The sequence below is a fragment of the Neophocaena asiaeorientalis genome, unplaced genomic scaffold (genome assembly GCF_003031525.2).
Source record: "Neophocaena asiaeorientalis asiaeorientalis breed wild unplaced genomic scaffold, Neophocaena_asiaeorientalis_V1.1 scaffold597, whole genome shotgun sequence".
Lineage (NCBI taxonomy): Eukaryota > Metazoa > Chordata > Mammalia > Artiodactyla > Phocoenidae > Neophocaena > Neophocaena asiaeorientalis.
This window is the reverse complement of record NW_020172664.1, coordinates 1,840,182-1,853,605: the sequence shown is the minus strand read 5'-3', so window position 1 is coordinate 1,853,605 and position 13,424 is coordinate 1,840,182. Positions and strand designations below refer to the sequence as shown.

The 13,424-nt window shown below is 41.4% G+C and overlaps 1 protein-coding gene and 1 pseudogene across 1 annotated transcript in view; both read left to right on the top strand.

The window, feature by feature from the left end:
- Positions 1 to 261: 261 nt before the first annotated feature.
- Positions 262 to 13,424, top strand: part of MARCHF5 (membrane associated ring-CH-type finger 5) — a 51,953-nt gene continuing 38,790 nt past the window's right edge. The window contains exon 1 of the mRNA XM_024739540.1: positions 262 to 622. Coding sequence (XP_024595308.1) covers positions 588 to 622 — 35 coding nt within the window. The 5' untranslated portion in view covers positions 262 to 587. The remainder of the gene's footprint in view (positions 623 to 13,424) is intronic.
- Positions 3,483 to 8,291, top strand: LOC112396046 (40S ribosomal protein S6 pseudogene; annotated as a pseudogene).

Genomic DNA, 13,424 nt, shown 5'->3' with positions numbered 1-13,424 from the left:
AAACAGACAGGGAGGGCTGACCTTGATGCTACTGACGGTGGAGTGGCACATCCCGCTGCTTCCTGGAAAGCGGCCCGCAGGACATTTTTCCCCCTGGAGGAAGGAAACGGGAGGGCGCCGGCCGAGCGGCGGCGGGCGCGACGGCGGTGGTCGGGGCGGGCTGTGCAGCCTCTTGCGGGGACGGTCCGAGGACTACATCTCCCAGGCTGCTCTGGGCCGCCTTGCGTCGTGACCCCGGCGCGCACTGAAGTGGTGACTCTTACCTCACAGAGGTAGCTCCTCCGCCGGCAGCAACTCGGCGCCCGCGGTCCATGGACCGGAACCCTGGGCCGACGGGCAGGAACCCGGGCCGCGATCGCCGCCTCCCCGCCCCAGGCTCCTCCCCCTCGCTCCCCACCGCCTCCTCCAGACGCCCGCGGGCCGCGCACCGCCACCGCCGGGCTCGCGGAGCCGCCCCGGGAGGCTGGGTGGGGGGTTCGCGGCTGCCGCCGGACTGAGGCCTACTCCGCCGCCTCTCAGTGCTATTGTCCCTGGGCCCGGCCCTGACCGGGCCCACTGGGGAGGCGAGTGCGCCGCCTCCGACGAAGATGCCGGACCAAGCCCTACAGCAGATGCTGGACAGGTACGGGCAGCCTTGGGGGAGGACGCGGGCCGGGCCTCGGGGCTCTTCGGAGCGGAGCCTAGCCTGCCGGGAGGAGTTCCACGGCCTGGGGGCCGAGTGAGGGGCAGAAAGTTTGGAGTCCGTACTTGGGGGAGGACGGAGCGGGCGGCCTGGGTGCGTAGACTTAAAGCGAAACTTAGTTACGGATTGGCGTCTGGTTTTGTCCGAACGCCGTTGCGAAGTGAGAGGGGTTCGTGTGAACCCAGAGAATTAGTTTTTCTTACTGTCCTCCTCCCCTCCCCCCAAACTGTGTTGAAACGTGTTTGTCAGCGCTGTCACTGGCAAGAAGGACCAGACTAATTCTCTGGGGAGTGATCCCCCTCCAATTTGTACACTCTTTCCAAAAACCAAGGATAAGCATTCTTTTCGAAAGCCTGATAGACTGACTTCATTCCTCCTTCCTCCCCCATCCCATCCCCACCCCAAACTATAAGGTCACGAGTACCCGCAAGGGACTTTAACGGTCAGACCAGAGTAGAGGTTATGGAAAACAGCCGTAAGTCCAACCCTGAACACTTAGCGTATTTTACCATTCGTTGAGTTCATTGATAAAGTTTCATCTTATCATGGGGCAAGTTCCTGGGGGGGGCTTGTCAGTAAAACTCTTTCTGTGAAATCGGCTGCACCGCCCTCTGCTGTTGAAATTCTAGGCCATGGGTTCTACCATGAATTTTTGGAGACCCTTACTCCACATTTTCCCCTAAGCCACGACATAACTTCCTGGCCTAGCCAGTTAATGCATGTTGGGTTGCCTACAACTCTCAGTAGAGCATTTGCCACCCAGTTCAGCGTGTGATACAGGTCTTCCTACTGAGGAAAAGTCCAACTTTAAGGTTGGCAATGAAAGGCCAACCTTAAATGAGATTATACCCAGTTAAATGCTGTTTGGATCACACCCAGAACACAGGTCACTCAAGAGTACATCTTCTTCCACAGTGGCAGACATTTCCTTTGGAGCTTAGAATTTTGAGACATCTAAGTTGATAGAAATCATGTACTGACTTTTTCCAGTTGGGGTGACCCAGTGATTAATCCAGCCCTTGTTTGAGGGGAGCATTCAGGTCAAGTTGTATTGACTAACCCCTTTTTATGTAAGTAGTTTACAAGCTCCTGGAAGGCAGTAAACTTACACATCATTATTTATTTTGAAACCTACAGCAGAGCCTGGCACTAAGCAGGTCATCAGTAAATATTTCTTTAATGAATAAATGCATGAACTTTTTTGTCATTTTCCCCAGTGGTCTAGGGGTTTGATAATTTACCAGGTTTTACGAGGTAAATTATAATTTACCATACTGACAAATTATATAGGACTACTGAAATATGCCCACAGGAGACCACTTTCTGCCACTGCCAGTTCCAATCAAATGAGACCCTATTCTGGTGCTGGGTATTTTGTAATTAATTTTTTTTTCCCCCTCTGAGGGCCTGCTGCTTTCACTTTTATGTAGGTGACTTTTAGAAAAGTTTTTGTGTCCAAAAGCTGATCTGGCTTTCATACACTCTTTGGAGATTTCCATAGAAGTAAAAAAGCCAAGGAGTGCTAGCCAGGCATTTAAAACATCTAATAGAAACATGGAAATTCTGGCTGCATGTACTGAAACAGGTGACTATAATACTGGCTTCCCTCATCTTCGGCACCTTTTTGACATACCTCAAGGTAGATTCTTAAGATGACGTTCAAAGATCTTTATTATCTAAGTCAGTGTTTTGCAACGTGGCCCCACGTTGGAATCAACCGGGGGAACATTTTAAAATATGGATGGATGCCTGGCTCTGCCCACAACCAATTAATTCACAGATTTCTGGAGAATGGGGCCTGAGCATGTATATTTTCAAAAGTTTTCCAGATTTTATTGTAGTTGAAAATCACTTTTTTTTTTGGTCACGCGGCACAGCTTGCTGGGGGATCTTAGTTCCCCAACCAGGACCAGGGATTGAATCCGGGCCCCCTGCAGTGGAAGTGTGGAGTCCTAACCACTGGACCACCAGGGAATTCCCACTACCCTAAATCCCAAGGGATTATTTCATGATAAGAGTACATTTTAGTGATGTAAGCTTGGCCAGAAATCTTAAAATTCTCATTTTGCCACTTACTAGCTATGTGACTTTGGACTTATATTCTGAGGTTCTACATCCTCATTTATAAAATGGCAATATCCTACCTCAGAGGATTGTGTAAATGAGAACACGTGTAAGCACTTTATAAAACAATAAAATGCTATTCATATGTTAGGCACGCAGAAGGTATTTAAGATTCTAGTGTAACCAACTAATGTAGCAATTCTCTCCCCACCACACACACACCCATCTCCATATTTACAGTATCATCTTAATCTGGGCTGGCCCTACATGCAAATTGAACACAAAGATACTTGATGGGTTCATTTGAGGAATACTGACAGGCCCAACAGACTAAAATATGTCAACCTGTTAGGACCTAGAATTCTTGCTTTGAATTTGGCTTCCCCCCAGCTTGGTCTTTGGGTGGCAATTTTTGAGGGATAGAATTTAGCTCAGAAACTTGCCCTTATTTTTATTTCTTCAGTGCAAGTTCTGTCCTTGAGAAGATTAGGAAATGTGTATAACATATATTGTTCTTCTGCTTCTAGGTTAAAATTAGGTATATTTTAGTGCTTATTAAACATTTGTATTTAATGAATTGACTTAATAAATATCAGTGCATTTGCCTGTTACCATTCTAGGTCCTCGATATATGGTGGTAGTGAACATAAGCAAAAATGCTCATATGGAGCTTTAATTCTAGTGAGGTTTGTGTTCCATAAACTGTCAAATAAAATGAAGATTATATTTACATAACATGGATGGTATGTTCAGTTTATACACTTAGTCTTTCAAGGTTTTTTAGTTAATAGCAACTTATTAATAACTGAAGTTCAATTGCCTGGTCCTTTGTGAATAACTAAATTTAGTTTAGCAATTGTTTATCTTGATAAATTTTATTATTGCAGTATTTGTAGGTAGAAAGAGTATATATAGATATATATTTTGATTGCCTTTCATTTTTATAAACAGTAAGCAACTGTTTTAAATAAATTTATCATTTGAACCTTTTAAATTGTTTGAGAAGGGGGGTGGGAAAGTGGGTGGTTTTCTAGTGTCATGAATGATTTGGGATCACAAATCATTGCCCTGAAATTATAACCATTCATAAACTCAAACCTTTTACGTCAGGCTCTCTGAATCTCGGTCAGTTTCTCTTCCTTCCCTTCATTGCCATACTTTTTTAAGGAGACGTCTGTTATATATTATTCTATCACCATTAAACTTTCTCGTTTTCTCTTTTATTTCTCAAAATTAGGATTAAATGTATAGAGAATACAAAGAATACTGTAACAAACTGCAGGAATGAACCTCAGGTTTAAAGCCTGGTGAGAGATGCTTCTGGAAACTTGACTTTTGTGTACCCCTTTCACATTTAACACTCAGGAATTTGTTGAGGTTGTTTGCATCACTTACTTGCACCTGGTGAGTAGGTAAGGCATGTAGCCAGTGCCCCCAGAACAGTCAAATGGGAAGAAAAGCAGGGAGAATCATCTGCTCCCCACGAGCCTCCTGCAGTGGCAAAATGAATTAGAATCCCCACTCTCAGGGTGTTGTCAGCCACACATGTACATCCTTTTAGAGGCTGTAGAGTGTTCTGATAGGAATGTACTATATTATCTTCTTATTTATATAACCATCTCTAGTTTCCATTAAAGCGACTTCTCATTCTCTGAAGCATATTTACTCCAATCATATCACTATCCCATTTTGACATTTACAGAACAATACCTAGAATTTAAAAACATTAGCAATTAGTTGTATTTGCTTCCATCTCTATGTAAAAAGTGGAAACATTACAGATAAAGTCCCCTTTGGCCACTATCCCCAGTCCCATATCTTCTCCCCATCCCCACTCCACTATCATAAATGGGTTTATGTTCTTCCAGTCTTTGTTTAATGCTTTTATATATACCGTATGTAATTCATAGTTTTGTTCTTGTTTCTAAAATTTAAATATATCAATCTACAATTGACTTTTTAAAATACTGAGTTCTGTGATATACAGCAATTAAAGAGAATATATATATATAATCCATCGTATTTACTTATCACTCTTTTTCTTTCTAAATCCGTTTCCCTGTTTGTGACATTTATATTCTTATTTTCTCCTTATTATCTCTTGTTGTAAATTTGATTTTCATCCACCTTTCTTGTCCGTAGCTCTACTAAAAGTATACTAAAGATTATCAATACTTTCTTTTTTTTTTTTTAACATCTTTATTGGGGTATAATTGCTTTACAATGGTGTGTTAGTTTCTGCTTTATAACAAAGTGAATCAGTTATACATATACATATGTTCCCATTTGTCTTCCCTCTTGCGTCTCCCTCCCTCCCACTCTCCCTATACCAATAATTTCTTAATCGGTAAACCTAATGACTTCTTTTCTTGGTCCTCATGTCCTTGACATATATGTAGTGGAGATGAAACTGGTGACCACCACCCCCTAACTTCTTGAAGCTGTTCTAGTCTACCACACTATTTGTCTTTTACTTTTTTCGCCTCTTATATATCACCTTACCCTTACTCTCTTCAGTCAATTAAGTATGGTTCAATCCTCAGCACTTATCATTCTTCTCTGAAAAGTATACCTGCTTACTATCTCACTATCACCTTTATTTGAGTGACTCCCAGATTTATGTCTTTATTCCTGACCTCTTTCCCACATTTTAGTGTCTGCATTCTAGCTGCCCAGTAGACATTTCCATTTGTGTATACAGAGTATTACTAGCGCCTTAACGTATCTAAAACTGAACTACTGCTATTTCCCTGGTGTTTACTTATCTTGACTTCCCAATTTTGGCCTTTGATAGGACCATTCTTCTAGTCTACCAGCCATAAGACCTACATCTTCTTTGCTTTTTTCCTCCAAATCCACTTGCTTATCAGATACTATAGATTCTTCCTTCTCTGACTCCAGTTTTTCTCTACCAGTTTGACTTGCAGAGTGGTACCAGAATTTCCCAGTTTGACTTAATAGAGTGGTACCAGAATTGGCCAAGGCACACTTATCATGGCGTTTCCATACTTTAAAACCTGTCAGTCTCTACATCACCTATAGGATAAATTCTAAACTTTCAAGGCCCTGGTGAAGAGGTTTAGCTCTATTAATTATCCAATCCAGCCCCAGCCTTCCTTAACCATACTGTTCTGCACTGCACTTCATTGTCCTCTGGATATATCCTGCTGTACATCTTCTTATTTTTGCTTTAGATGACTTCCTCCCTTTTGACACCTGGCTAATTCTGACCCATCTTAGAATTCAGCTCAAGTATCACCTTGAAGCATTACACAGCTCCTTCAGGCAGAGTAAGTTACTTCTTCCTGTTTTTCCATAGAACCTTTATGCATTCATTTTAGTATATCAAACCGTATGGTAATTTTTTTTTTTTTTTTTTTTTTTTTTCGGTACGTGGGCGTCTCACCGTTTTGGCCTCTCCTGTTGTGGAGCACAGGCTTCGGACGCGCAGACCCAGCGGCCATGGTTCACGGACCCAACCGCTCCTATTAAATCCTATGGTTATTTTTTTTTTTTTTTTTTTTTTTTTGCGGTACGTGGGCGTCTCACCGTTTTGGCCTCTCCTGTTGTGGAGCACAGGCTTCGGACGCGCAGACCCAGCGGCCATGGTTCACGGACCCAACCGCTCCACGGCATGTGGGATCTTCCTGGACCGGGGCACGAACCTGTACAGTCCCCTGCATCGGCAGGTAGACTCTCAACCACTGCGCCACCAGGGAAGCCCTGGTAATATTTTTTTTAATGCACCTATCCCAGGTCTCAGAGCCTTCCACACATACCCTTTACCACCACCACCATGCACATTCAAGTGGAAGTTCACTGAGAACAGAAACTGTTCCCTATCCCATTTCCCCAGAAGGGGAAGGTACATTGGAGACACTGTTGAATCATGGTGTCTGTCTTTTCACTATTTATGACATATCAGTGCCTAGAATAATCTTGCTGAAGCACCAAATATTTATTTGCTCAAAACCTTCTGTATTTTCTTAATTGCTTATTAAGCTTAAGTTCAAATTCTTTAACCTGGCCTTCAAGACCCTCCATAATCATATTTATTGTGCTCTCTATTATGTTTAAGACAGTGAGTATATGGCTGGCACCAGCTACCTTTTTAAAGCTTTGCTTCTGTTTAAGAATGAGTTCAGGGCTTCCCTGGTGGCGCAGTGGTTGAGAGTCCACCTGCCGATGCAGGGGACACGGGTTCGTGTCCCAGTCCGGGAAGATCCCACATGCCGTGGAGCAGCTGGGCCCGTGAGCCATGGCTGCTGAGCCTGCGCATTTGGAGCCTGTGCTCCACAACGAGAGAGGCCACAACAGTGAGAGGCCCGCATACCGCAAAAAAAAAAAAAAAAAAGAATGAGTTCATAAAGTATATATGTTTTGCCCAGGCCAAACTGATTCACTCACTGTCCTGTGTTCTTTTCAGCATCTTGTCTTTCAAAATTCTACCCACTCTTCAAGACCCAGTTTAGTTTCTGCCTCATTTATAAAGCTTTTCTGAGCATTTTCAGCCAGAAATATTTCCCCCCTTCTCCAGATTCATGTAGCAGTTCTTTACAGGCCACATGTACATACATGCCTCCCAACTCTTTACGTGCCATAGTTCATAAGATGAGAGATGGTAACATTTATATGGCACCTTGGAATACACTGGCAGGGGTTTAGATCTCTAGTGAAAGCTCCTTATGGCTGCTTAAAAGTACCCTAGCAAAAACGAAACACATAGCTCTTTTTTGTGGCGCCCCGGAGGCGGTCAGCCGCTTCAGAATAAAGCTGAACATTTCTTTCCCGACCACTGGCTGCCAGAAACTCATTGAAGTGGACGATGAACAAAAACTTCGTACCTTTTATGAGAAGCATATGGCCACAGAAGTTGCTGCTGACACTCTGGGTGAAGAATGCAAGGGTTATGTGGTCCAAATCAGTGGTGGGAACGACAAACAGGGTTTCCCCATGAAGCAGGGTGTCTTGACCCATGGCCAAGTTCGCCTGCTACTGAGTAAGGGGCACTCCTGTGACAGACCAAGGAGGACTGGAGAAAGAAAGCGCAAATCTGTACGGGGTTGCACTGTGGATGCCAATCTGAACGTTCTCAATTTGGTCATTGTAAAAGGGAGAAGGATATTCCTGGACTCACTGATACTACTGTGCCTCGTCGCCTGGGGCCCAAAAGAGCTAGCAGAATCCACAAACTTTTCAATCTCTCTAAAGAAGATGATGTCCGTCAGTATGTTGTGAGAAAGCCCCTAAACAAAGAAGGTAAGAAACCTAGGACCAAAGCACCCAAGATTCAGCGTCTTGTTACTCCACATGTTCTGCAACACAAACGTCGGCGAATTGCTCTGAAGACACAGTGTACTAAGAAAAATAAGGAAGAGGCTGCAGAATATGCTAAACTTTTGGCCAAGAGAATGAAGGAGGCCAAAGAAAAATGCCATGAACAGATTGCCAAGAGACAGAGGCTGTCCTCTCTGAGAGCTTCTACTTCTAAGTCTGAGTCCAGTCAAAAATGAGATGTTCTAAGAGTAACAAATAAATAAGATCAGACAAAAAAAAAAAAATGAAACACATAATTACTTGTACTGGCTATAATTTCCTTAGAAATGAGAAATGGAAAATTTTCTCAGAATACACTATCCATATGGCAGCATGGTACAGTGATAAAAGCTGATGTTTTTGGTGTTTTTTTTTAATTTTTTAATATAATTTTTTTTTTTATTGGGATATAATTTACAAAATCTCATATTTTAGAGTTGAGGCCTAGGTTGCATCCATGCCTTTCTACTTAACCATGAGGCCTTGGGCAGACTGTTTAACCGTTCTGGGCTTTTGTTTCCTTATTTATTTAAGACAGAAATAATTATGTTTGCAGAGTTTGTGAAGATCAGAGACAAAGCGCATGGCATGAATATATGCTTAGTAAATGATCGCTTTCATTGTGGGCTATTTCCCTTTCCCTTTTTTGTAATGTGTCATAATTGTGGTAGCTCTTTGATAAATCCAAATACTTTAACTTCTATTCCACTTGGCTGGACAGACATATAAAGGGATATTTAGTCTTTTTTTTTTTAATTTTAAAAATTTATTTATTATTTTTTATTTTTATTTTTATTTTTGGCTGCCTTGGGTCTTTGTTGCAGGCTTTTCTGTAGTTGCGGCGAGCGGGGACTACTCTTCGTTACAGTTCCCGAGCTGCTCATTGGGTGGCTTCTCTTGTTGCAGAGCACGGGCTCTAGGCACGCGGGCTTCAGTAGTTGTGGCACTCGGGCTCAGTAGTTGTGGCTTGCGGGCTCTAGAGCGCAGGCTCAGTAGTTGTGGCACACGGGCTTCGTTGCTCCGTGGCATGTGGGATCTTCCCGAAACAGGGCTGGAACCCGTGTCCCCTGCACTGGCAGGCAGATTCTTAACCACTGCGCCACCGGGGAAATCCCGGATTTTTAGTCGTCTTTATGGTATAGTTCCTGTTTAAGAATACATGGGATGTGACACTTTTAATCCTGAGACAAAGCAAGCAGTTTGCAGTTTTTTCCATTGTTAAATTTAGGCGTTCCTTGCATTAACCAGAGCATGGTTCTCTAAGCATCTTCTTTTTTTTAATTATTATTATTTTTTTTGGCTGTGTTGGGTCTTCGTTTCTGTGCGAGGGCTTTCTCTAGTTGTGGCGAGCGGGGGCCACTCTTCATTGCAGTGTGGGCCTCCCTTGTTGTGGAGCGCAAGCTCCAGACGCGCAGGCCCAGTAGTTGTGGCTCATGGGCTTAGTTGCTCCGCGGCATGCAGGATCTTCCCAGACCAGGGCCCGAACCCGTGTCCCTGCATTGGCAGGCAGATTCTCAACCACTGCGCCACCAGGGAAGCCCCCTCTAAGCATCTTCTGAATTAAGGACATGTTCTCTTTCCTTAAAACAGTCATGGAAATACTTTGGTAAGGCACCATATATAATAACAACAACAACAATATAAAGCTTGTTTCATTGCTCTCACTCCTGTATTCTGGAACTCTTCTATTCTGTTTCCCTCCAGTTTTCATCAAAGTGATCATAGGCAGGAGCCTATGATTTTCCAGATCTTTCTAATAATCCACTATAAACACCTACAGTCTGAGTCTACAAAGGTAGACTTTACTGCCAACTGTTTTATTAGATAACCATACCTATCTTGCTTCGTTAATTTATGTGCCAGTGAGAAACTATTCTATTGATGTTTCCTCCCCTTTTTTCCCCATATACTTTTTTTTTTTTTTTCCCCATATACTTTTAAACTAATTAACTTAATCATATAAACTAGTTTAGTCACAAATGAACCCTGTGAAATGAGGTTACCTTTGTTATCCATCCTTTGCCAACTGGTTTGTAATACCTAGCTTTATTTTAAAACCTTTCTGCTCCAACCACATTGGTTTTATCATTGTCCATGATCATATGCTCATGTCTATGTCTAAGGTTGTTTATGCTGTTATTCTTACTTCAGATACCCTTATTCTTTTCATTCCCCAATTGTCATCTCATTTGTAGTTCTTCCTTTTCATGAAACCTTCTCAGCTATTTCATCCTGTGTTTCTTATGGTCATCATCACATTTCTGTATTACCTTTGGTCACCAGCATCATTTCTTGGCACTCAGTGTTTTGTGTGGTTTTTTTTTATGTGATCCTTCTATGCATGTATTTGTTCCTTAACTAGATTGTAAGTTTCTTAAATGTATTTCTTCTGGCATCAAATAGTGAGCATACTAAGTGCGTTCAAGTTAATTTAGGGGGAGATCTTGAATACTCTTTGATTTAAGGTGAATTAGATGTATATTCCTATAACTTTATAAATTTTACTGTTGAGAAGGATTTATATCAATAATTGGAAAAAAGTTATAATTTTACTTTAAAATTACATAGAAGTAAATGATTTTTTTAATAAAGAGTGGCATGTCATACATACAGATTAGTGACATTACCAGTACCAGTAAGGCCATACATTTATTTTAAGGAATAAGTAATATTCTTTAGAATTGTCTAGTTCTTTTTTCATGTCTTCATATTATAATAGTGATTTGTTCTTTGATCTCTGAACCAATCATGATAATTCCCAGATCTCCCGTTACTCTGTAACCTAATGAGCACTAACATGGCTGGTGGAAAGGTGTGGAAGTAAATTATGAGTGTGTATTATCAGCAAGCAGGCGGCATTTAGACAACCTAGTGGAAGGAAAAGAGGGGTGGGAGAAAATGAATTGAGGATTTGAATAAATATCTTAAGCAGTGGTGTTGGCCTATTGAACAATTGGGGATGATCATGAATCCAGGACCTTTTCCACTGAATACCAGGGTGCCAGGCAGGACTGCTGTATATGCTAATTTAGGTAAGAAAATGCATCCATAAAAACCTAGGCATAGATGTAAAGTTGACACCATCTTTCTCATCTCTATTGGTGCCATTATTGCTACTGTTCATTTGGTGGTTATGTATGTGCCAGACAGTTCTTAAGCAGTTTCATGATCACTTGTTTAATCCTTTACAATAGAGAATCTTTTTTTAAAAATTTATTTTACTGAAGTATAGTTGATTTACAATGTTGTGTTAATTTCTGCTGTACAGCAAAGTGACTCAGCCACACACCTACATACGTTCTCCTTCGTATTCTTCTTCTCTGTGGCTTATCACAGGACACTGAACATAGTTCCCTGTGGTATACAGTAGGACCTTGTTGTTTATCCATTCTATATATATTTGTTTGCATCTGCTTATCCCAAACTCCCAATCCATCCCTCCCTCTTGGCAACCACAAGTCTGTTCTCTTTGTCTATGAGTCTGTTTCTGTTTCATAGATAAGTTCATTTGTGTCCTATTTGATTGATTGATTGATTGATTTGTGGTACGTGGGCCTCTCACTGTTGTGGCCTCTCCTGTTGAGGAGCACAGGCTCCAGACGCGCAGGCTCAGCGGCCATGGCTTATGGGCCCAGCTGCTCCGCGGCATGTGGGATCTTCCCGGACCGGGGCACGAACCTGCGTCCCCTGCATCGGCAGGCGGGCTCTCAACCACTGCGCCACCAGGGAAGCCCTGTGTTCTATTTTAGGTTCCACGTGTAAGTGATATCATATGGTATTTGTCTTTCACTTTCTGACTTACTTCACTAAGTATGATAATCTCTAGGTCCATCCATGTTGCTGCAAATGGCATTATTTCTTTTTTTTATGGCTGAGGAGTATTTCTGTGTGTGTGTGTGTGTGTGTGTGTGTGTGTACACACCACATCCTCTTTATCCATTCATCTGTCGGTAGACATTTAGGTTGTTTCCATGTCTTGGCTATGGTGAATAGTGCTGCTGTGAACTCAGGGGTGCATGCATCTTTTTGAATTACGGTTTTGTCTGGATATGTGCCCAGGAGTGGGATTGCTGGATAATATGACAACTCTATTTTTAGTTTTTTGAGGAACCCCTATACTGTTTTCCATAGTGGCTGTACCAATTTACAATTCCACCAACAGTGTAGGAGGGTTCTACAATAGGGAATTTTAACATAAAACCTTTTTTATGCTGAGAGCTCCTTTGGAAGTTTAGTTAAGCTTATGGGTTCCTTCTCAGAATGTTTTGAAAGAATAAAACAAAATATACAGGTCAGAAATGGACAAATTACGTTGAAATACAGCTACCAAAATATTAAAAATGTGACATGGTAATATGAGCTTTAAAACAAATACAAGATCTATTACTGGTGGGTCTGATAATTAATTTCAAATTAGCAGTGGGTTAAATGTTATTTTGAGATCTGCACAGCTGTAATAGGAAAATTTCTGGTCACTGTACTAATTTCTAATTGCTGTATGCTAATATTACTATGAGTTGTTTATTCACCATTGAAGGAAAACTGAATTTTATTTAGAGTTTAGTGAAAATAAAGGTATAATTACTTTTTTTCCCATCCAAATTTACCAATCCCGTAAATGTTTCATGAACCTCAGGTTAAGAACCACTGCATTACAAAAACTCTGAAAGAGATTGTCATTAAACCTAAAATAAGTGGTAAGCAGGAATTTGAACTCAGGCATCCCAAGTTCTTTAACCAGTTAGAATATCCTGAACTCACAAAATCTTTTCCCCAAATTTAGCTAGCTTTTTTCCTTAGAAAAAAGGATCTCAAGCATTTTGCTTACTATTTAAATTAAAAACCAAATAGCTTAAAAATGTTTACATTGAATGTAAAGTAAAATTTCATTTTTGTATTATGGTGAGTTGAGGAAACTTACAAAGGGAAAAAGGAAAGAAGGATGGCCAGAGCAGAGGTTCTCAAACTTCGGTATCACGATCACCTGAAGGGTTTGTTAAAATACCAGGTTGGTGATTCCTCAAAAAAGTTAAAAATAGAATTACCATGTGACCCAGCAATTTCACTTCTGGGTATATATCCTAAAAGAATTAAAAACAGGATCTCAAAGAGATATTTGTACACCCATGTTCGTAACAGTATTATTCACAATAGCTAAAACTTGGAAGCAACCTTGGTATCTAAGACCAATGAATGGATAAGCAAAATGTGGTATATATACATACAATGGAATAGTATTCAGCCTCATAAAAAGGAAGGATACTCTGCAATATGCTACAATGTGGATGAACCTTGAAGACACAGAAAGACAAATACTGGATGATTCCACTTATATGAGGTACTTAGAGTAGTCAAAATTATA